Source organism: Eptesicus fuscus, chromosome 22 (assembly GCF_027574615.1).
Source record: "Eptesicus fuscus isolate TK198812 chromosome 22, DD_ASM_mEF_20220401, whole genome shotgun sequence".
In the NCBI taxonomy this organism is placed as follows: domain Eukaryota; kingdom Metazoa; phylum Chordata; class Mammalia; order Chiroptera; family Vespertilionidae; genus Eptesicus; species Eptesicus fuscus.
In genome coordinates, this window is record NC_072494.1 from 5,135,491 (window position 1) to 5,160,470 (window position 24,980).

The window sequence follows — 24,980 nt, forward strand, 5'->3', positions numbered from 1 at the left end:
CAATAGGTACCAGGTTAGAGAGAGCTGTAGGGGGTTTAGGGAAGACACACACATACACACACACACACATGTACACACACACACACACACATACACACACACAAATGTACACACACACACACAACACCAAAACTTCACCTTTCCTATGTACAGTATGAAATGGAATCTACTTTGAGCATCTTCCTCAAGAAAACTCCAGTAACAATTTAAATTATTTTTTAAACTAATTTTTAGATATAAGATTAACTCTGTTAGCCCACATATTGGCTGAAAGCCATTTTCTTAAGCAACTAGCAGTACTGAGTAAAATACGTCTTTAAAAGTTTTTTTGTTGTTGCCTTTGAACACGCCTCCATCCATCTAATGGACATGGAATGTGGTTTGGCACCCCCTCCTTTAAGGCGCCCTTGAACTACGGGTATGGCATTTCAACTTGGCTGCATAAACATTTTTAATACTTACCAAGGCTGGCAAGAATAATCTACTGGTTTGGGCACCTAGGATATAAAAAAGCCAAAATAGATTAAGTTTACTTAAGAGAAGCTTTTAGAAATCAATCACTAATTCAGTTCAGCTGACTCAGCTAGAAACCCCTAAGTAGCACAGCCCCGGGTCTGTCCACCGGCCATTTCATACACAGTGAATCACGGTCTATGTCAGGGAAACAGAGCATAATTCATCTGGCTTTAATCCATCCTTTCATTCATTTCGCTGCCACTGGACTTCCAAGGGGAGAGATAACAGGAGAAATATGAACTGGAAACTTAGGGTATTTATTATCAAGGCAGTTTAGTCTTATCGTGGAAAATTAAAAGGAAAATGTTAGGGTAACCAAACAGCACCCCGCTTCCTCCAGACATGGGGAAACAGGCCCAGCAAACAGTGTGTCCTGCAGGTGGCCTCTTCATTTGTAACACAAAGTCTAAACTCTGATTTTCAGGGAAAAGTCATGGAAAAGACTCATTTTTCCTCTTTTTGAAAAAGAGAAAAAATATTACATTTTCTAAGCTCACAACGAAAGAAAAAGAAAGAAAAATCCCTCTGGTTGCTTATGGAAACTAGACAATGAACAAAGCCAATGCAGGTATACTAATACTCATGAAATAACCAATAAAAACACGCAAAGTTGATAAACCCGGGAGTGCAGACAGGTTGTCTCTTGTTCAGAAATTTTTCATGAATCATGTGACTCTGTGATATGTATGCACCAAGGTATATTCCTGGGCCTCTTAACACCCAGTGATTGAAAATATTGTTAGCATCATTTTTAACAGTAAAAGCGATCGTATTTCAGAGGTGTGGCCAATGTGAACATGCCTGATTTCATAGTAGGCTCTTATTCTTTTGTCCTTTCAGATGAAGAGTCAAATATCTCTAAAACTATCAACATTTAAATATTGTGACCCAATGAATTCCACTTCTAACCTTACTGCCTCTAAAATCTCAATCCATTACAAAAATATTGGGAGTAAGGTACCCCCCTTCAAATCCTGCGAACCTTTTCTTACGCCCTTGGTTTCACAAATAGGAATCAATCCTCAACAGTTACCCTCCTGATGGGAAGATGTACATGGCCTCAGAAACTCCCTCAGCACGCACTCAGGTACGGATTAGGAGAAAATGAAATGGTGTGGACGTGGAATATGACATGCTTACTATCCGCGATCTGATGACTTTAGGTTCCCAACATCGTAATGTGAGAACATACAATCTCCCGCCACCTGCCCTCATGCAAATACCACTGCTCTCAGCACAGGAAGCCTGAACCCTGTTTATACAAATGACAGAAAACGAGCTAAACAATCATTTTTGCTTATCTGATTAGATGAGTGAACTTCAACAGATTTTCAAGATTATAGCAGAAGATAAAAAAATATGTGAATTCAATCACAGAATCAACAGAACAGCACATGCTCCCGGATTCCCTCTGCTTTTGAAATGAATTAAGCAGGAGTGAGTGGAGTGAATGATTCTACAGGTGACATTCTGAAATCCAAGATGGCAGCCGTTCACGCATGTAACATAAAAAGATGCTCCAGCCTGCCAGCGTGGCTCAGTGGTTGAGTGCCGACCTAGGAACCAGGAGGTCATGGCTCGATTCCGGTCAGGGCACATGCCTGGGTTACAGGCTCGATCCCCAGTGTGGAGCGTGCAGGAGGCAGCCGATCAATGATTCTTTCTCATTATAATATTTCTATCTCTCTCTCCCTCTCCCTTTCCCTCTGAAATCAATAAAAATATATATATATTTTTTTAAAAAGATGCTCCAGTATAGAGATCCAGGAAGGATTGAAATACGGCAACTACGACAGATTAAGGGTGGTTTTGTTTTTCCCAAACTATCAACTCCATTATTTTAGTAAAAACATTTATTTACCTAGAGTCAAGAACTCGAAACGTTCCATAGAAAAATCCACCCTAAACAGCAAATTATGATGATAAAATAATGTCACCCCTAAACAGAAATTTATAAATCTCATAAAGCACTAGACAGTACGTTATAGTCGTCCGTAATAATATGAGTAAATACTCATGCATTCTCCTTGTATCAGCCTAATGTGTTTGATGATTTCATAAAATGTCATTATAACATTAAGTAAACAGTAATGACAAGCTAAAGCACAGTAAGATGTATTTAGAGATTTGATTGAAGAACTTTCGACTCTCATGCTTTCCAACACACTAGTTCAAGTGTCACATCTCTCTGTAACCAGCGTGACTGGGACTAGATTAGGCCCCCATCTCGCCTCGGGGGGAAGAGAGAAACCGGTACAGTTCAGCTGATCTGTAGCTTTGGTGAATCCTCCTAAAACCTTGTAGACAATTTAATTTTATAAATTCCACTAAGTTAAATTTTCTTCTTGCCAGACTCTCCCACCTTTAAAAAATATTTTCTGACAATGAAATCATAATGATTGGGGAATTTTAATAGCATTGGCCAAAGCATTCAAACACACAATAATATGATCGCTCCAGACATATTGACAAAATTAACGAGCAACCAGGCCAGCATCGATTGCACATCCTTGCACAATTAATTACAACATCAACAACGAAACAGAAGAAATAAAATACTCATACTTACGCATGGGCAAGGCTTGACAGCGTCACTTGGAAAAAATCCAACCTCTCCAGAGGCTAAATTTCTACCCTGAATTAGAAGAAAAATGCCAATTTAAGAATAAATTTACCACAAATGATAACCCCATAACACTAGGTACACGGCCGTTACTCGGGGTCCTCAATGCATGGCGCATCCTATCCAGGGAACTCACTCTGGCTCAGGAACAGAAGCAAAGAGCAGAGAGCTTTTAAGATTGTTAAACCCTACACATGGTTTCAGAACATGATTATAAACTAAGAATTCAAGCTTGACTCTCCAAACTACCATTCGGTTTTGTTAACTTTACATTCCTCAATCCTACCAGGGGACAATAAGCAATATTCTATTTTTCAATTTCATAGTCATTAATTCAAGCATATCATATTGGTTTTGTTCAGGCTCCATAATTAATTAGGGATTTGATTTATGTGGTTATTATGGGTGTTGCTAACAGAACTCATGAGAACATTCCCCCAGGACAAGAGACAGTTCACGATGTGTAGAAATGGAAAGCACAGCATAAGGTGATGTTTTCGATGATTTTCAGATTTAGGAAAAGGGAGCAGGATGCTGATTAAGGGAAGAGGACAGTGATGACACTGGAGGAGAGGATCTTAACCCAAACAGCACTGTAAATGAGAAAAGAAGAGAGAAACAGCAGATTAAGGAAAATTGACGCACAAAATGAAATACTTAAGAATTTATTCTTGGAGACCGTTGATCAAATTCCTCTTTTAAAAATAATCTCATGGCGCTAACCTTGAAATTGTTTTTCTTTTCCAGAAATACAAACTCTACTCAAAGCAGACTACCACCATCAGAACGGGTCATCACACAGTTCTTAGGAAACTGGGCTTACTTGGCTTTGCTATTTAACAACTGCTGTTTCTCAGAGCCTCGGATGAGTCACACGTTATGACTGGAGGCTGCGTGCTCTGTTGCTTTTCACAAAGAAACGCAAGACCAAGTGATCAGAGACCATCTCCCTCTAGAAGTGGCATCCCTGTGCGCCCAGGGAGCTTGGCTCGGAGTGCAGTGGGAGACGGGCAGCTGCGGCTCCCTCCCCTTGGCGTTCCTGTGCGGGCATTTCATTCTGGGTCTGATAACCCACTTGCCATTCCTTCTATGCCTACTCCAAACGCCGAGACTCCTCTCAGCTACCCTCCTGTCTGATGTTTGTTCTGTGAGTCCCTTAGCAACTTCAAGGTCAGCTTGAACACATGTCTCCTTGCCATGACGTGCCATCTGATGTCCCCCACGGCGCTATCTTTGTGTGTGTTTATTCTGCAGGGCGTTCTCTAGATTATAGTGATGGCGCTTTTGTAAAATGGGGCAGCACAGGTTGGGTCATTCCTATGAAAATGTTTTCTTTCGGGAAGAACCTGAGAAACTGGGTTATGGGCCGTATATGAGAAAAAAGATGTGACTTCATAATCTTCATTAAACACATGGGAACAGACTGGAAACAAAATAATCTTAAATTAGAATTCATTAAAAAATGCCATTTTTCCCTGAAAAGGAAATTGTTTCCTGCAGAAAAGCATGTCAAACTAAAATTATTGACAATTTTCCCTGAATTCCTGGACCTCATCAATATAAATGCATATCAGACAATTATTTCTAACTGAACTCAGGTTATAACTACTTTTCCTTTTTCTTCTATAAGAACCCACGGTGAATCATAATGAATTAACACTATTTTGAATTTGCTGGTAGAAGTGATATTTCCAATCCACCTGTACAGAGAAAAGTATTAATGTACAAAAACTGCGCTTTCAAAACCCGCAGACAGGGATGGCTTTCCATGACAGAGAATATCCTACAGAAATCTTAATTGCAAATTGCTTCGCTCCTGACTTTGTAGGAAGGGGACAGAATTGCTTTAAGAAAAATACAGCGGCTTTTCCCCGTGGCTCATTTATCCCCATAATACCACGGGGCCGGGCTCTAATGCACTCCCGGAACAGCGCTGAGCAATTGGAAACAGACGTGGGAAGCTGCATGATTAAAGGGACAGATGCATGGTTATTTATGAAAGATCGGAAATTCCCCCAAGTTACAATGCCCTAAACACTTTCAACGTATGCACGATGGTGCTGGGGAGATTACCGAGCAATTTATCACACTGGGTAATGGCCAGAGCAACTGTCACCCTGCCCGTCACTCTCAGACTGCCGGAAAGACACAGTCAGAGCGTGTGGGGAACAAAACACACAGGGTGGCCCCGAATTATGGGAACAGAGGCAGATACACAAATGAGCTTACTGACTGGATGGACAGGTAGGTAGAGATAGATAGACAGATGATAGATAGATAGATAGATAGATAGATAGATAGATAGATAGATGATAGATAGATAGAGAGAGAGATAGAGAGAGAGAGAGAGAGAGAGAGAGAGAGAGATTAGATGCGGTGGATGGATGGATTGGGAGATGGAGGGAGGGTGGGAGGGTGTGTGGGTGGGTGGGTGGGTGGGTGGATGGATGGATAGCTTGCAGCAAGCACTGTTTTTGGAATTACTCTCACAGGTTTTGTGAGTACATGCGACAGAACCAAAGGACAGGCAAAGGAGAGAGGACCAGCACAGCCCCTGTCTGTAACGGTCGTTGGTAAAGAGTGATCTGTGGCCCCCGCTGTCATCAGCTAGATGTCTGTCAGTGCTGGGTCCTGGGAAGCATGGAAAGGCAGTATCAGCCGGTGGGGAGGTACATCAGAACTGCTCATTCTACTCCCAGCTCTGCCTAAAACATGGCGCAGCCTCAGACAAGGGTAATGACAAGATCTGCTACGCGTGTCTCACCAGGGCAACAAGCGTCAAAGAGTTAACAGGTGTGAAAATACTCGGTAAACGCTAAAAATACCTCTTTCCCATTATTCCGACAATACACTTTTTAATTACTCTCAATGGATTGCTTCACCTCTGAATTTTCCTTTTTTAGGTGGCCTGTTCGTGCTACTAAAACAGAAATGCCGGGTCCTGTGTATAGTCCCACCATCTTCCTTACTTTTAGGCAGCTTTGCTGAGCCACGAGTAACAGAGACTCTCAGAATTTTCTCCTGAACAGGAAATACTGCATTCCAAATAGGCCATTTCTTTGTCTCAAATGCCCTAATGCTTTCTTGCATGGAGGCCCATTCCTCCATCGTAATTGCTTCCTCTGTGATAAGTGAGATGTGCATTTTTCCACTAGCGATTACCTTGAAAATGCGCCAAGCACAATTGCATATGGTTACACTGAATGGTCATTACAATGAATTCCAAAATATTCATGCGCACACACAGAAGAACAAAGCCGTAAGCCAGGAGCTTTTGTTGTCTCTTAGTCGGATGAGAATAGGAGCTTTAACTTTTGTCTAGTACCTAAAGCAGTCAACACGCATGAGGTATGGAAGTCATAGTGCTAGTCTGGTTCATTTGTAGGTAAGGGGCTGTCATGGCTTAGAATTCTGAATGACGAAGAGAAAAAGACACTTGCATCTCCGTCTAACATCTTTGAAATTAAATGTATCTATCATTTGTAAGGGATTATAATTATATCAAGTCATCAAAATATAGGACTAATCCCTCAAGGGTATTGGAAGGTTCTTCCAACGAACACACAGTTGTTTGTGTTGATTACATCTCTGAAGTTTTGGCAGAAGCAAGTGTCAAAAACTCCAAAAAAAAAAAAATGTGAAGTTGTGAAATGCACACTAAGGAAAAAACACGAAAACGCCATAAGCTGTATTTCCACACGTACGAGCTGTGAGATGAATGTCACAGCAGAGTGCAACTCTGTGGACCGTTCTCCGTATTATCCAAACATGTATTCCTGGACTTGCCCCGCAGGGAAGGAACTCGCTGGGTAAGATACTGTCCAGGACGCAATCCTAAATCCCAACCTTATAACTGCGTTTTCCTGGTGAGAATAACTTTGATGGTTAACCAGACGGGGAAAAACCAACAACTCGGCAAGCGCAAGCACCTCTGCACGTAGGTAAACCCAAGCCCACATGGTTACCTAACACCAATCTGGAAAGCAGAGCAAGGTTCTACCACGTCTTGGAAGGAATCCTGTTTGGGGAGAGGCCATGTAACACCAAATAAACCCCGTTTCACAAAAGTCTGAAATATAGAAATTTGTTATTCTAATCCTGGCAAACAACTATACTTGGAGGTATGTTTTTTGTTTGTTTGTTTGTTTTTAAAATATATTTTTATTTATTTCAGAGAGGAAGGAAGAGGGAGAAAAATACAGAAATATCAATGATGAGAGAGAATCATTGATGACTGCCTCCTGCATACCCCCCCTCCCCCACCGGGAACAGAGCCCACAACCCAGGCATGTGCCCTGACCAGGAATCAAGCCATGACCTCCTGGTTCATAGGCTGACCCTCAACCACTGAGCCGCGCCAGACAGGCATATTTGGTGGCTTTAATCATCGTGACCACAGAGCAAATATTCTGAGGAACAGCTCCACACACATTATGCTCATGCAACATCAGACATGGTTAAAGAATGTGATCTTCTACCAAGAACAGAATTGGTGCTTTCATGCAAAGTGTACCGACTTCCCAGAGTGGCTGAGGCACTAAGCTAGAGACCAGCGGATTGAAAAGGAATAGGCCTGGCTACCATCTCCAAGGATCTCACTCAGACGATGCCACTCCCTTGACTGGCTTTTGCTTTGGTTATCTTCCTAGTTGGTTGCAGAATTTGGGGTCGGAAGAGTCTGATGAGGAATCATCAGATATGGATGGCGAGTAGGGAGCACGGGGTTCTACTCCTGGCCCTCTGGCCTTGGGACAGTCACTTCACCTCCTTGGCTTCTGCATCCTCAGCTGTGAAATGACAGCTGGACACCCAAGCATTTCTGAGGTCTCTCTGACCACCAACGCTCTTTGCTTACCTGAGCATCTTCCCCACGCCCTACAGGCAAGTTCCTGCTACCAAGCAGCATCTGATCCACACTTTCTAAATGAGGGACAGTGTGTGTCGGTGACTGCATCTGGTTGCACTTCTTTATAGAAGGTAAGGACATTTCAGGTCCTTGATGACCTTCATTTTAACTCCGTGTGAAGTCCTCTATTTTCCGGGACACACAGGGTTTGACTGGTTAGGAATTACATCCATTCCTTCATTCTTCAGGAAATCAAATGACCATGAATCACTAAAATTCAGTGGACGTTATAATTTGATCAATTATTTTGTCCAACGCCTCTAAGGGTAGGTGCACACTCGACTGAAACCACCGTGGTATCAAATCAAGAGTCAGGCTAGATGCACCTGCAGACCAATGGCCCGGTGAAGGGATTCTGTGATTGACGCAGACTTCTAATAATCACGCAGACCCTAGCGTCCGGGGTGATAAAATAACGGAAGAAAAGGCACCACCACAGAACTCCTCAGCACTTCCCCCAACAATGCTCCTCTCTGCTGGGAAACGAAGAGGTGACGGTCACTGTCTGAGCTAGAGGGCAGTGTCCTCCTCTAGGTGCACACGATGACCTGCATTGTGCCCTGGACCACACTCAGGAAAAGTACCAGTAAGAATTGCTAACCAGAAAGGTCCATCTTGAGGGTAAACAATTAGGACCTCGCCCACTCTGTCGGGAGCCTCGCCAAGTCCCGGAAAACATACCGTCTGTCCACTTGGAAACATTCCCACCAGCTCCATGTATGATCCGTTCAATCAGAGCCAGCTGGCAATCACCCCGGGGAAATGTTCCCTCCGGGCCTTCCCTACCGTCTATCATCTCCCGGAAGCCTCTCTCCCGGCCCCTGTCCCCTGACAGGCACCCTCTGCCTTCTCCTCCTTTCCCGTAACGGGGCCCTGATGGAACGCGAGTGTCTCAGGTAAACACCTGGTCAAACGAAGGTCTCGTGATGAACAGCACATACGAAGCCACGGAAGCCTTTTCCCAGAGCTGCTCACCCCGCAGCCACCACCCCACGCTGCCCGGCTCCTCCGATTTCACACAGGAGGCAGGCAAGTGGTGCGAGGCAGTGTGGAAGCAAAGCCAAGGTCAACTGAGGAGCACCTTGAAACTGTGCTCCAGCAAAAACCAGGTTCGGGATTTCACAGAGAAATGCCCTGGGCAGGAATGCGGGCTGGGAAAGCGTTCCCAGAGATGCTCACTCCCTGATAACGCCACAGCGAGGCGTGTCCCGTCTCTGCAGGAGGGATCTGACCTTTGTAAAGCTATTTCTCTCGTGTTTTTATTGGCCGCTGACTATGGTGCAGCGGACACTTGGATTTTAGATCAGGAGAAAACAATTACATAGTCTTAGAAGATTGTATTGTAGCTGACAGTCTTGCGTGGTCCAGAAGGGACTAGAAAGGTCTCCTCTGGATCAAGGGCAAAGCAAAGAATCCTTGGATGTGACTTGACTACGAAGGTTGCAGACAGAGGTCCTGCGAGGAAGGACCTACTCATTCCACCCCACTGCACCTCCCTTTCCGGCCCCCAGGAGGGGCTGGGTCAGGACCCCCGTGGGGGTCTGGTTGCTTAAAGCTCCCACACAAAACACCAACAGTTCCCACAGTTGAGTCCACAAGTCAGCAAACCATTCCCTGGGCAGTTTGCTTCCTGTAAACCTGTCTGTCCTTCTGTCCCCCACTTTCTCCTTCACGGTCCGTGAGGTCTCAGGCCTTCTCACGCAAGGGCTGAGGCCGGGGCTCATGATTTCAGCCTGTTTGTTTACAACTATTTCCTTAAGAATGCATCGCTTGTGCTTTTATGTCTAATTATAAAAAAGAACGTTTAATACCTGACCAAAGAATTTCAAGAATTGAGTACAGGAATAGGGAGGGTAGAGTGGTCTTATATGTGTGAAACTCTTGGAATTATAAATGGAAAGATGAAATTTTTAAAAAAAATTAAAAACTAACCTGGCAATCATTTCCCCACTTCTGGAAAATGAAGCATGATTTTCAAAATCACCAACTATCACACAGACATCTACTCTTTCTCCTTTTCCATTTTCTTTCAAGTTTACTTCCTATGATTTCTTACACCACCCTTGTGCGTCATTCAAGTGCTCAAATCCCCATTTTATTGGTGAGGAATTTGAGGCCACAAGGTTAAACAGCTTTAAGACTATCCCGAGGGAACAGAAATGCATTTAGATCTGATGAGATGAATGAATATTTTAATGGTCTCTCAAATAACAACATAAAGAGTAACTTGAGTTAATAAACAGCGAGGGTGAAAACTTGTAAATAACATGTTCTGAAAATAGCAAATCTGAGCAGTTATCGGTTCTAAGCCCGTGGACCGGATGCCTATTTTCGTCTAAGGACTAGAAATAGAGAGACGGGAGCTCGGGTCTCAGCTCTCCAGAGTCCTCTATCCAGGCAGGGAGAAGGGTGAACAGGCCACTGGGGTACAGCACAGCGGGGGGTCTGATGGAAGCCCTTATGGCTCAGAGAAGGTGCAGAACGGAGCTGAGCCTCGATGATAAAGAAGATGCAGCTGAGAGAATACAGGTAGAAGGACATTTCAGGCAGGAGGTAAAATATACGTCCATGACTGAAGGACTGAGAAAACATACCTCTTCTGAAAAAGATTCCTCCCGCTGAACCCTTCATTCTCCCCCCAGGTTAAAGTGAGAAAAACACATCTATTTAAAAAAAAAAAAGTCTGGATTGTTGTTTGTTTGAACACGAAATACAGCAGTCCTGTGGGAAGCAGAAATCCTTGACAAGGTGACGGAAGACAAGGGTCACCTTGCTGCACTGGGGACACAGTGTCTTGTGGGCGAAGACGTGGGAGGGCGGAGTTTAACACCTTGTTGCCTGGGCCAAGGCAAGAGCTGGCCGCCCCCCATGGGCCTCTGGAGTCAGTGCGGGCAGGGTGCGTCCTTCCTCCTGAGACTCTCCAAAAGCTCAACCTATTTCCTGACTTTTCATTCTTTTCTTTGAGGCAAAGACTTACAAAAATGTTTAAAGCAAAACACTGCTACATAAAGCCAGGCTCTGATTCCTGATGGTTCTGCCAAAGCAGAAGGAGACTGCTGGAAAGAGGTGCTCCCCTCAGACATGTAACCATTATGAACAACCCTCCGAAGCAAAGGAGGACGGCCTAACGCCTGGGATGGAGGGAGGGGACCCGAAGTCTGGGGAGAGCCTGGTTCTAATTCCGCAAATGCCATCCTATAGATCAGGCGTCCTCAAACTACAGCCCGCAGGCCACATGCGGGTGTTTTTGCCGTTTTGTTTTTTTACTTCAAAATAAGATATGTGCATTGTGCATAGGAATTTGTTCATAGTTTTTTTTTTTAAACTATAGCCCGGCCCTCCAACGGTCTGAGGGACAGTGAACTGGCCCCCTGTTTAAAAAGTTTGAGGACCCCTGCCTAAATGGATGCCCTTGGCCCCTTGAAACCACAGAGCGAATCTACCCTCTGCATGGGGATGTCTGTGCATTCATCAGACTGTGTGCAAACACATGTCCACTTCTTGGATTCAAGACCATGTGGATGCCTGGTCTGCAAGTGTGAAGAGTCATGACTACTTTCTGGTTATTTAACTTTCATTGTAGATAAAAAATGTATTTTTTTGGCACCATGGTTACAGTTCTACCACTTATGACTGCCTTTTGGTTCCAATTAGCTTACAAAACCCTCCCTGTGGGACACGGGCCATTCATAAATGACAGTGGAGCAAATAAAACCCCTCACTGTTCGCAAGCTTGATTCTAAGAAGAAAACACATCCGAAGCACTCTACTGTATAGAAACCATATATATATGACATGGCATGATTTTACATTTGCCTGTTTCTCTTTCTCTCTCTCTCTCTCTCTCTCTCTCTCTCTCTCTCTCTCTCTCCCCCACCCCCGATTATCTGTATTTTTTCCCTGGGAAAATGAAGTTTCTTATCTGAACAATCTCTTTCGTCATGAAGCATGTTCTCCTTCATTACTAAGTCCTTGTGAACAACTTGAAAGCAACAGGTTTATCCTCAGCAGTGACATGATCAGAATTGTTCTACGTGTTGTCACACTCAGTCCAAAGGATGCCTTACGCCTGAACTGGGCAACTGCCCTAACTGCCCATTTCCTCTCCTCCCCTCACTTCACTTGAAGACGATTTCACAGAACTTCCAAGGAAAGGGGAGAGAACAAAGAAGAAAGAAAACGTTGCCAAATAAGTCTCCTCAATGCAAAGATGTAACAGAGACCGTTTTTACAGCTAATGGGCAGCTCATTGTTTGAGAGAAGTTACAATAAAACCGCAGATAGCCCACCCACTTCAATAGCACTGGAAATTACTGTGGTTATAATAATAAGACAGACGAGATTAATAGCTATTCAGAGAACGTTCCTGATAGACAGAGGAGGACGATTTGCATTCTTTGGACAGAGTATTCAGAAAACGTGTCCGTCTACAACAATATCCGACTTTCTACACTAACGTGGGAAGTGACTCACTTGAAAAAAAAACAGAGGAGAGAACAGTTTAGTTAGCAAAGCATCATTTCTTGAACATTTCCAAATAAGCCGAAGCACGTGACCAGGACGAAAGCCATGTTTAAACTCCAATGCCAAGCCGCTGTACCATCCCAATAACTAATCCAGATGCTTCTCCACAGGTTTACCGCTAGATGGACGGGTGACAATGTGACTGACAAACACCCTACCAGAAAACGTACAACAGAAACGTACAACAGATCTCATCACCTGTGAGCTCTCATCAGTCCTCAGAGCGTTAGGACCACGAGGTTGATACCAGTTGTCCTGTTGGGGGGCCTGCCCGTACGGAACACAGAGCTGGACACATAGTAGGCATGTTGTTAGTATGTGGATGGATGACAGGTGGACTGACAGAGAGGAGCTTCGTTTCAGAGCACTGCGATAGAACTCCTGTGTCCATAACAGCATTTATTCCCTATGCAGTCGTGAGCACATTTTTATTTTATTCTGCCTTTTACAGATGATAAAGCCAAGGCCCCAGGGGTTGTATCATCTCCTGAACGTTGTTGCTAGTTCAGTGGTCGGCAAACTCATTAGTCAGCAGAGCCAAATATCAACAGTGCAACGATTGAAATTTCTTTTGAGAGCCAAATTTTTTAAACTTAAACTTCTTCTAACGCCACTTCTTCAACATAGACTCGCCCAGGCCGTGGCATTTTGTGGAAGAGCCACACTCAAGGGGCCAAAGAGCCGCATGTGGCTTGCGAGCCGCAGTTTGCCGACCACGGTGCTAGTTGATGGCAGAGTCAGTGACTAACCCTCAGCAGAGTGAGCTGCGCTCCCACCTCCCAGCCCAGGGAAGACAAGCCTCCACCCGCTCCTCTGGTGGAGATTCCGGCAACCTCAAATGAGGACCAACCGACGGGCAGCAGCCGAGAGAGGAGCTGAGGAACTACCGGCCCCAAAGCCCGTTTAAAAGCCCAGTGCAGGAGCCGCTCCTGCAGGATGCACACCAGGAAGCAGCTGCCTTCTGTGAGCATGCACTGGCAAAATGACGCGTGTGGGTCCGCCGTGAACGTCCCTACAGACTCACGTGACTCCAAAGGGTCCAACCAGCAGCGTTCTCCCCATAGGAGGAAAGAGTCTGTCATTCTAGAACATTCCATTGGTAAGACCACACTCAGGCCAGTTTCCTACAGGTGCCTGCCGCAGGTACCGACCACAAAACAAAATCTGATTCTGTATCATGACAGCCTAGGAGCACTGCAAGGCCTCAAAGTGCCTCGTGAATCCAAGAAAACAAGTCAGTCAGGTTCAGTACGAAGGCTGTGGCAAGTACACTTTGATTGCATCCAGTTCTTTGAAAATGTACCCTTTGTTTGGTAATTATCCGAGCCAAAGCACTGCGTTTATTGTAACTCCACGTTTTGTAGACATGCTTAATAAGCTGGTTTATTACCAATGACTAACTACCTGGTGAGCTGGGGCTAGTGGCCATAACTACCACGGGACCTTACCACTGGGTGTGTCCTCTAGTCAGCGGCTCACATTAAATGGATCTGGGGTTCTACACACATTATCCCCGCCTGCGTTCAGCCAGACCAACTGCAGCCCAATCCCTGGAAGGGGCTGATGTGCTGACATGTGCGAAGCCCCCGGCGGGGTCCGCCGGAGCTGTGAGCCGCCCCCGCCCTGCAGCTGAGCGGCTGCAGAGGCCTGGCCTGCACCAGTCCTTCCTCTTCCCCGGCTCCTTTCGATCAAGAGCGAAGAGCACCGGTTTGCGCCGATTCCTCCGACTGGCTTAGAGGGAACCGTAGGACAATTCCCACCCGTGCCACCTCTTTGCCGGAAATGCACACGCACTTTTAACACGTCTCTGAAAATTCCAACGCATCGCCAGCGCCAGCAAGCCTGAACGGTCCTTCCTAAGACAGGGGACCCGATGTCAAAGCAGCCGCCGGAGTCGGTGACGGCGTGCGAGCGTGTCTGAGCGGTGAAGAGGGGGCTGACACACAGCACACTCGCTGGCCTGAAATAAACGTGCTAATTGTGTTTCTCTGTCCTGACACGAGCTGCCCCTGTTCCTATCACATACCCTCCCCCAGCGGACACGCACGGGCTGTCATCGACCCGTTCGCCTTCCTCCTGGGAGCTGCCAAGCCGTCATCCTACCCTCAGAGCAGGACGGCCGCATGCTCCCGTCCGCTGAGAGGAAGGACAGGTGATGGATGACGTCCGAGAAGGAGAGGGCAGCAGCGCCGCGTGGTACGAAGAGGCTGCGGCCTCCAGGCCCGCGTGTAAGGGGGTGGGAAGTCATCGTTCCGCCCTGACAAGTAAGAAGCCGAGCAGACGGAAAAATCAGCACCCCTCCCTGGACCCTCAGAGGGGAGGACACGGCACAAGCCTGGGCCCCGAGACGGGAGAGGCAGCGGGGCGAGGACACGGCGTCACGGCCACAGACGGGGACTGACCGGGGACCTTCCGCAGGCCCAGCGGCAGGAAAGCCGGAGCCGGAGCCTCACCTTGGGGCGTGGCCGGCGTGTGCCACGTTCACTGCCACGGCGGCATCGGTCGCGGTGAGGAAGGTTAGTGAGAACCAGTCTCCCCTTCCCCCCCCGCCGCGGTGACCGGCCCCTCCTCACGTCCACGGGCGCCCTGAGACCGTACCTGCCAGAACAGGCTGTGCGCGTCTCCCCGCAGAAGTTCCACCGTGTCCCCGGCCTGGATGTGGAGCGGGGGCCCTTCGTGGGGCGCGGGGGGTGGCGTCCCGGTGTAGCTCCTGATGACCTGCATCTTCGGCAAACCTGCAAAGAAGCAGCACAGCGTTGGAGATGGAGGAGAGGAGACCGCGGGAAGTCCAAGGTGCTTTTTAACAAAACTCAGAGCCATCACCCACAGGGGAAAGGTTTCCGAGCCGGCGTCCGCGTAAACACCTGCAGCCACCACCATGGCATGTGCCCCAACCTTCTCACAATCTGAGATGCTGACGCAGTAAGACCCGTACGCACGCCCCCATCCCCTCCACACTTCCCCTCGCCCTCGCCATCGGCCTCTGTGCGTGAGAAAATATCTCTCTTTCAGCTGATGCCTGCTTCATGAAGAACACATCAGGTCCGGTTTAAAGGGAAAGAACCATTTTTTCATCCACTCGATCCTCTCTGCTATCACCTTCCTCCCGGCCCTCCCTGCTCTCACCACGCAGGCGGCTCCCCGTCTGCATGCAGCGCGGTGCCCGCGGAAGGCTCGCGTCTTAAGGTTAACTTTGTAACCCAAAAGCAAAGCGGTGATGGATGTGCCGGAGCCACACTTGAGACACTGACGTGGAGAAATTCTTTGGGCTCAAATGCAGGCTGGCAAAGCAGAGCCAGGGCAGGGGACGTGTCGAAGCCAATAGCGTCCACAAAGACTAGGAAGCCAGCTGCCTCCTGGTCTCTGTTTCTTGAATGTGTGATGAAGGTCTCCGTGCAGCGGTTCACTGCTGAGAGCTTCCACCGCACAAGGACCTAATGGCACCAACAATGTCACCGCACAGCCACCTTCTCGTTTGGCGGTGAAACTGCTGCCCCTGCACAAGACCATGAGCACGAGGCTGTGGAACCTTCGTGGACTTAAGCCACTGCTAACGACTCTCCAAAACTTTAAAATATAGATAGATAGATAGACAGACAGATAGACAGACAGACAGACAGACAGATAGATAGATAGATAGACAGATAGATAGATTTCAGAGAGGAAGGGAGAGGGAGAGAGAGATAGAAACATAAATGATGAGAGAGAATCATTGATTGGCTGCCTCCTGTACGCCCCACACTGGGGATGGAGCCCACGACCAAGGCAAGTGCCCTGACCGGGAATCGAACCAATGACCTCTTGGTTCATAGGCTGACGCTCAACCACGGAGCCACGTCGGCCGGGCAACACTTCAGAACTTTTTATTCCAATGCTGGGCTGTGGTGAAAGTGTCACCAGCAGAAAAGGCTGCACTGACTACAGAAAGGAAGATGACTGACACTGAGTTGCCGATGGCCAAGTTACCTAGAAAAGACCCCACATCCCCATGGAATGTTCCAGCAAACATTTAACGAAGTCTTCCAAACTCCCTTCCCAACGGCCAGCCCGCAGGGGAGAAAGCAGGTCTCCGCCAAGACCTTCTTATCCGTCCGATCAGGGAGACAGAGGCCGAGAAGCAGGCGCCCTTCGGCCCAGTTCAGCTGCCGGAGCTGCTGGGACACGTCCGCATCGCCACACCCGCCCGCCCAGGGCCTCAGGTGCCCCGGGACCGGGGGCGGGGGAGGGGGGGGCTGAAATCCCACGTCCTTCTTGGCACACTGCCCGCCAGATGTTCGAGGTGGCGCCCCTCACACCGACAGCAGACTCTGTCTTGCCCCAAAACAACAGTCAACAGCTCTTCTCCGCGGAGTGTGATCCGACCTGCACCCTGCAAATGCCCAAAGAGCCTCCTCCACACTTCTGTTCGGCCGCCCTGCTCCTTTAACGTGCGCTCCCATCTCTTCGCAAGTTCTATAGGTGCCTAGTCCCTATGTCGTGTGCCAGAAACTCACATTATATGCCAACTGTAATTGAAATATTAAAAAGTTAAAAAATAAGTATATAAATTCTATAACAGTGTCCTCCTATTTAAAACCCTTCCTACTCCACTTAGAATGAAATCTGAACTCCTGGCCACAGCCTCCAAAACCGTCTGTTTTCTAGCCCCATAACTCTCCACCTCCCCTTGCTCCGGCTCACAGTCGCTCACTGTCTTTCGTCATTCTGACTTCTCTGTCGTCGCTTACACGCCCTGAGCGTTGGGGGGGGGGGGGGGGGGGGGGGGGCCAAGACAGTCTGTGTTATGACCTTCAGCTTGTAATTCCTATAGTTGTTTGCTTCCCCCCGGCCTCCCCACCCTTCCTTTTCTGTATATTAGTACTGCATAAATTTGCATGTTAACCGTTTACTATTTTCATGACCAAATGTAGCTTTCAGTAATAAAAACACTCAGGGTTACTGGACAGCCATCACGTCACCATTCGTTCTGACTTGCTTTCACACCGTTTGTATTTATTGGTGCTTCTACCTATAACTATCGATAGGCTCCAGGTAACTGAAATGTTGCGGGAAATAAAATGATTTGTAATGTGCAAAATTGCGAATATTTTTCTCAGAAGCCCTTAAGAATGGCTCTCTTACTAACCCACACTCATCCTGAACAGCCTTTACGTGAGGCGAGCTGCATCAATTATGGGGCAAGAGCTCGCTGGATTCCATGCACTCCATGACCGAGGCGGTGAAAAAACACCCCAGTGCCGGCAGGAGAGCAGCTGATGTTTTTACGGACAGTCTGCTCCAGGCCCCTGCCGCCTCGCTCTCCGCTCTCTCTTCCCTTGACCGCCCCTCCCGCGATGCACCTGCAGCAGCTGAGAGCCTCCGGCGGCGCCCCAAAGGCTCCGCGTGCGCCCCGGCTCATTGATCTGTGTGGGGGAGTGAGGAGTCGCTCTGGGTACCCCCGGCCGAAGCTTCGGGGAGGCCACGCCTCGGCCCATCGGGTTGACGTGCTGGTTTTCTGAGAAGCCAGGGAGCCAGCCCTGGGTCAGAGCCCCAGGACCAAGGTGTCTCCATAGAAACGCATGTAAACAAACCCCCTCGTCACCGTTCCCTGGAACATTCTTCCAGAATAAACTTCCGTACAGGACCAAGGGGACGGCAAAGAGCCGCCTCCTCTTTACAAATGGCACTGACACGACCGATGGGGACCGTCCAACCCGCCGTCCGCATGCACTTCCAGAGCCCCTTTCCGAGCCCGCGGACCCAGCCTCGGTGTCCCAGGTGAGGCCGAGTCCCTCCCCTGCTGTTCACCTTGATTCCTTTTCCTCCTTAAGGTTTTTCTGAAATAAAAAGTAACTCAAGTCAGAGAGGACCGGTCAGTTCCAACCTTACGGATTCGATGTGGGCAGAGCGAGTGTATTAATGTATCCATTTGAAATCAAGCGAGTGATAATGATTGCTCAACTCCGGCCTGTTTCACAGGAGGACGCCAGCTGCGTATCTGCTTTCTAACGCGGTAAAATGCTTGTTTCCACCCCCTCCACGGCGGATCCACAACCAACAACCCCCTGAGATCACACAGAAGCGGAAGGCCGTGTCCCGCTCAGGAAGTCCTTCTCACGCGGTAACGGGGAGAGGAGCCACACGGAGGTGGGGATGGCTTTGAGAGGATACTGTTCTGGCCACGAAAGCCGGTGTACGCGTCGGGGTGGAGCAGCGACTCTATCAAAGGAGGCTCGTCGGGTAAATTTAGTCAAACATTTTATTTCCGGGTGAAACAATCCGGGTCCGGTTGTTTGTAGCTAGCGATAAGCAAAAACCAGCTGGATAACAGGTGTTCTTCCCAGCACCACGCTGTCACCCAGTGAGAACGGAATCCTGGGTTGAGCAGGAAAAATAAGGGAAGGTTATGGGAACCTGATTGTTCAGATCTTCATACTTAACGGAATCCGACTCTTTCCCAAGGAAGCTGGGAAGAAGCAGGTCCCAGATCTTCCAGGGAGAATGAGCGCTTTGTAAGTAACAACAGACCCTACGGACTCCGAAAGTAAGGTCAGAGATTTTGTTTCAAAAATCTGTCCACAGCCCCGGGGTTATCATAATGGGAGCATGTATACCTCCTCCTTCCTGTCCACTAACTGGGAATGCTAAAAAAAATAAGGTATTAGCCTATTAAGCTGTTGTCCTCTATAATTTTTCAATTTAAAATACTTGAAATGCATGTAGAATATTGACTTTAGGAATGATAATCGTTTTTTGCTCTTCAAAAACATCTTAATTTTTTTTTTCTTCATCTCCTATCAATTAAAAAAAATGTTACCACTCTTCCTGGTCTTTTTATCTTTCTGTTCTTACTTCCTTAAGTACAGCCTAAGCCTTCTTCTCTCCCCAAACTTTCCGTTTCCTATCTTTTATTCCTACAAAAACGTCTTTCATAACCTTAAATATAAAAATTATGCTATGGTTTCAACATGTTTAGATTTAGCATCAAACGCTATTTAAATGGTTAGACATACCGTTGCTTCTAATTATCTGGAAAATAATAAAGTGAAATGGAGCCTACATCCCACGGGTATAATAAAAAATATGAAAGTAATGATTATTGAAATGTAAACTGCTGACTACAAAGAAAAATACAAATGTTAAAATAATAAGAAACTGTGCCAACTAGTCACGAAACATCCGGAAGAGAGGGACCCTGGTAAAAACAGGACTACGCATGGAAAAGGCGCCCCGAGCCTGACCTTGGTTCTGCCTCACCTCTCAAAACACAGACACTGTGACACTGACCACGTGACACAAAACACGTGACACTGACCACGGTTCACACGCCATCACGGATCACAAAACACCTGCGGGCCACGCATCATAAGCTAACCCGGCACTGGATCCCAAAACTAGGCGCAGACTCCTCACTAACTTCACATACCGTGAAAGACGGCCGGCCCGCAAAGGCCCAGCCGCTGGGCTCCCGGACAGAGTCTGATCACTTCAGTGGGTGTTTCTTGCTCGTTAGTTACGACAGAGCCCCCCCAGGACAAGGAACAGAACCTCTCCTGCGGCGCCAGGGCTCGCCCGTCATTGCACCGTGATGCGTGCCGTCGTGGATCAGAGAAGTTCACAGCTGGTGACTGTGGTTGCTTTTTTTTTATGTTTTTATTGATTTTAGAGAGAGAGGAAGGGAGAGGGGGACAGAGAGAGAAACATCGATGTGAGACAGAAACACGGATCGGCTGCCTCCTGCAGGCACCCCCAACTGGGAATCCAGCCCGAAACCTGGGCATGTGCCCTGACCGGATGTGAACCGGCGACCTTTCAGTGCAAGGGATGACCCTCAACCGACGGAGCCACACCGGCCAGGGCTGCTGTTGGCTGTTTTTAAAGTACAAAGACAATTTCCTATGCTTTAACCCCACAGGTGCCAAAACAATTCTTTCCATATACATGTACTGAGTACCCAATACTAACGAGACCCCAGCAGAAAGGTCTGATTAAGTCGAAGCATGACAAAAAGCAGGCGTCCTTCTCGGGGAGAAGCACACTTCACATAAACCCCACTTGGTCCTTGGCTGCGGGGAGCAGCATAGATTAGCACCTCTGTCCCGTAAATCCAATCTGCCCTGGCTGCGCCTGGCTCCCGTCTGCCTTGGAGCTACGCCTCTTCTGAAAACCCCGGCTGCAGGGCTTCCCTCTCAGGGTTCAACAACAGGAAGGAGATCTTACTTTGCCCTTCGAAGCTGCAGGGAATCATTTCTGGCAGGAAAGTTCTTCCTTGATTTTCTGTAAATTTTTTTTTTTGCCTCTTTATAGAAAAAATATTTTTTAGCCATTACGAAAAATCGCAACATAAATGTTCTCTTTCTTTTGAGCAGAAACTGCCTAAACCATTCATCTTGGTTTTATTAACCCCAAGCACAGGGCTCAGCACGTGCTAAAACCCTGGCAATGACGCGTGATTTAATTTTCAAGGGGAAGTTTGACTATGAGAGCTGAGTGTTCATTTTAACACAAATGTAGGCGATAAAACCAAATTAACGCTTTTCCTATTATCTCCAAGGATTTAACCATGTATGGCATTTGTTCTTAAAGCCGCTTTGGTTTCACCGCTCAGACCCCTAAGCTGTGGCAGTAACTTCGGCCGTTCAGCCACCGAGTCGCATCGCGCATCCCCGGCCCTGGTGAGCACAAGCTGAACACGCCGGCGTCCACCTGAGCGGCTCACGCAGCACATTTCTCCTCGATTCCAAGATTTCTCCCGGCAAATCAACAAACGACAAGTGCTGGCGAGGATCGGAGAAAAAGGAACCCTCGTGCACTGCTGGTGGGAATGCACTGGTGCAGCCACTGTGGAGAACTGTATGGAGTTTCCTCAAAAAACTGAAAATGGAACTCCCATTTGACCCAGTGATCCCACTCTGGGAATATATCCGAAGAAACTAGAAACACCAATCAGAAAGGATATATGCACCCCTATGTTCACAGCACAATTTACCATAGCAAGATTTGGAAACAGCCTAGGTGCCCATCAGCAGATGAGTGGATCGGAAAACTGTGGTACATCTACACAATGGAATCTATGCTGCCATAAAAAAGAAGGAATTCTCATCATTTGCAGCAACCTGGATGGAATTGGAGAACATTATGTTAAGTGAAATAAGCCAGTCAATGAAAGAAAAATACCACATGTCTCATCATTTATGGATAATAAAGAACATTATAAACTTGAACAAAAAGACAGATACAGAGACAGTAAAGCATCAAACAGACTGTCAAATTACAGGGGGAAAGTTAGGGAGAGGTGGGGGAGATAAGAGATCAATCAAAGGACTTGTATGTATGCATATAAGCATAACCAACGATGCAAAACTCTGGGGGGTGAGGGCATATATGGGAGTGGGGTGGGGGGTGGCAATGGTAAGATGTACACATATAATACCTTAATAAAAAAAATTGAAAAGAAAAAAAAGATTTCTCCCGGGACCCGTTCATCCAACAAATAAATCAGAAGCCCCTTCTCCAGCGAACACTAGAGGGTGTCCCAAAAAATGGATACACACACTCGGAATAGTTATAAAGGCAGTGTTCATTAAAACACATTTTATTTTCACAATGGAGCTATCAGCTGTTAAAGTTATATACCAGTGATGGGCAACCTTTTGAGCTTGGTGTGTCAAACTTCGCCAAAAAAACTGAGCATAACTCGGGTACTGTGTCACTTTGAGGAAAAAACTAACTCCAAGACTCTAGTCGCAAGTGTTTCATCCTCAGGAGCAGCAAATGTTTCATCCTCGCATGCGGCCGCGTGTCATCAGAAATGGCTACGCGTGTCAGTGCTGACACGCGTGTCATAGGTTCGCCATCACTGGTATACCTTTTGGGGTGACACCCTGTATATATCAAGCTTTCCATTGTCTTCCAAATTGCTTTTTTCTCTTTGTCCCCTCAATAGAAAGATCCTTACAGAATATATCTCTGTTTTTGTCAAATGTCACCAAGACCAAATATAACGATTTTGCACGAAACTGAGACGATAAGTTTGAAAATGTCTTGAAAGGTTGTAAGTACTTTCCCACGAGGGTAATACTTTGTGGAGTCCACGAATACTTAAAACGGATTCATCTAAGGTTGGGTGGCTGTTTCATTGGGTCGTGAGATACGAGAGGCAATCGGGATGCAACGACGAGTACGAGATGAGGAAGGCGCCTTCCCTTAAAGAGCTGAGCATCGGCAGGGACAGAGAGGAACAGCCCTCTCGCCCAGGGTGACGTTGCTGTGACAGTGACAGACAGGTCGCTAGGAAAGTGCTCAGCATTAGCACCTACACCAGGGAGCTCAGAAGACTTCGTGGGACATGGACGCTAGAGTTCAGTAGGCATCGGCCAGGCAGAGGAGGGTGCATCAACCTCCCCACAGTCAGAGGCACAAAGCTTTGTGCTTGAATGACCTCCTCCAGCAGGTTCTGCAGGTCAGCCCGCTGCGCCCTGACAGGTGGGTTCGGACACGGACAATAGAGTGACTCACGCGTTGGGCCACAAAACTAAGCTGATTCGACAAGGCAGTGGGCACACGAGGGAGCGGATGACCACAGAGGGTCTCTAAGGCCGGGTGAGAGAACCAGATCTCGGGATGCGATGTTGTAGAAATGGAGCCTCTCCCAGAGGTGACAAGGCCCAAGGGGTGGCTGAAATGGAGCCGGGGCAGAGGTCACTGCAGGTGCAAAGGTCAATGCCAGTGACGTGAGGAGGCTCAGGTTCCACAAACGGATGGTTCCATTGTATCTAAAGGTTCTTTGTCTAAGAAAATACTACTTTGAAGGGTTTTCAACGACCATAAAAAGAGGCGTATCCTGCATTTACCAAGACGGCCGTGAGAATCGCAGAATAAGCAGTGTTTGCGGTGAGTGTAAGTTGGCAAAGACAACTTGTTTTCACTGAAACATGCCGTTGCCACTTTGAACTTCATTTCCATCTCCGTCGCGGGGCGGTGTCGGGATTTGCTGACTGGAATGCAATGAATGGCAGTGAAGGACTGAGCTGTTAGAACGGGGTCCCACTGAGAGAACTTGCCCCGGCTCCCCTGGGCTGCCTTGTCCCCTCTCCTCTCACCACCTGACAGGGTCCCTCTATGATGCCCTCAGCGACGGTCCCCAGAGAGGGGGACATGAGTCAGTGTCACCCCACCTACAGGCCTGACCTCCAGCCTCAGCCTCTCCTACCGCACGTTTCTCAGGGAAGGCGGTCATGTCTATGTCTCAAGGAATTACAGGAAGACGTCAGCTTAGGAAACCAAACCATCTGACGAAGGTTAGGTCGACATGGTACGAAGGTGATCATGAGCAAATTCCACATCTATCAGGTCATGGCGGAAAAGTAAGAATCCTTTTTTTTTTTTTTTTTACCCCCGAGCAGAATTTCAAATTTCCTGGGCTATGTTTTCTTTCTTTCCCCTTTCTGGCGATCACGGGTAATAATACTAGTAAGTTTTAGACACAAGAACTTAATTCTCCTTGACGTTTCTGTCCTGAGACCTGCCCCTGGGTGCCTTTCTCTCATCCACGGCGTGGCTCTTCCTCTGGGCACCGCAGCGCTGACAGTGAACTCCCCTCTCCAGGGGCCACACGTGGTGAGTGCTTTTTTGCTGGGCTGAGTTGCGTAACTGTCATTTCATCTTAATTATGACGAGTGGGAAGGCGTTTGGAAGATGCAGCTCCCTTGGCTTGGAAACAAGGGAACTAGGAAAGAAACGAACTCGTGTGCCAATTCTCCTAGACAGCCATGTCTCTCCTCACGGAGAGACAGCAACGCATGGGACCTGTGGCCTGACGCTTCCCTCTGACCCCGAAACTCACTCTGCATCTATCCCCCCCGGCCCCCCAGGAGACACACCCTCCACTCGGGCAGCAAAGCCATCCTGGGAGGTCGCTGGTTTGTTAGTACTTTGGCTTTTAGCTTCTGTACCTTCGTCTTTTCCTAAGGCATCCTTGTATTCCTGCATTTATTAATTTTTTTTAATATTGCAAATGGCCCAGCTGGCGTGGCTCAGTGGTGGAGTGTCGACCTGTGAACCAGGAGGTCACAGGTCAATTTCCAGTCAGGGCACATGCTCGGGTTGCGGGCTCGATCTCCAGTGTGGGGCGTGCAGGAGGCAGCCGATCAATGATTCTCATCATTGATGTTTCTCTCTCTCTCTCTCTCTCTCCCTCTCTTTCTCTCTCTCTCTCCCCCTCTCCCTTCCTCTCTGAAATCAATAAAAAATGTATTTTTTAAAATCTTGCAAATGTTTCCTTTGTGCTTAGAATGAAAGTGGTCAACAATACAGTGTGTGCTTAAAATCTAGCAGAGAAAAGGAAATTATATACAGGCAATTATTATAAAGCATCCTGAGTGTTATGGTACCAACGTTCAAGAACTATGGGAGCACGAGGCAAGAAGAATC

At 47.4% G+C, this 24,980-nt stretch overlaps 1 protein-coding gene across 1 annotated transcript in view; it reads right to left on the bottom strand.

Annotated features, from left to right (window-relative positions):
• VAV3 (vav guanine nucleotide exchange factor 3) overlaps positions 1-24,980 on the bottom strand; it is a 169,210-nt gene that overhangs the window by 19,540 nt on the left and 124,690 nt on the right. The window contains exons 20-22 of the mRNA XM_008147095.3: positions 15,168-15,304; positions 3,086-3,151; positions 463-497 (exon numbers count right to left, since the gene is read on the bottom strand). Of these exons, the coding sequence (XP_008145317.2) occupies positions 463-497; positions 3,086-3,151; positions 15,168-15,304 (238 nt within the window). The remainder of the gene's footprint in view (positions 1-462; positions 498-3,085; positions 3,152-15,167; positions 15,305-24,980) is intronic.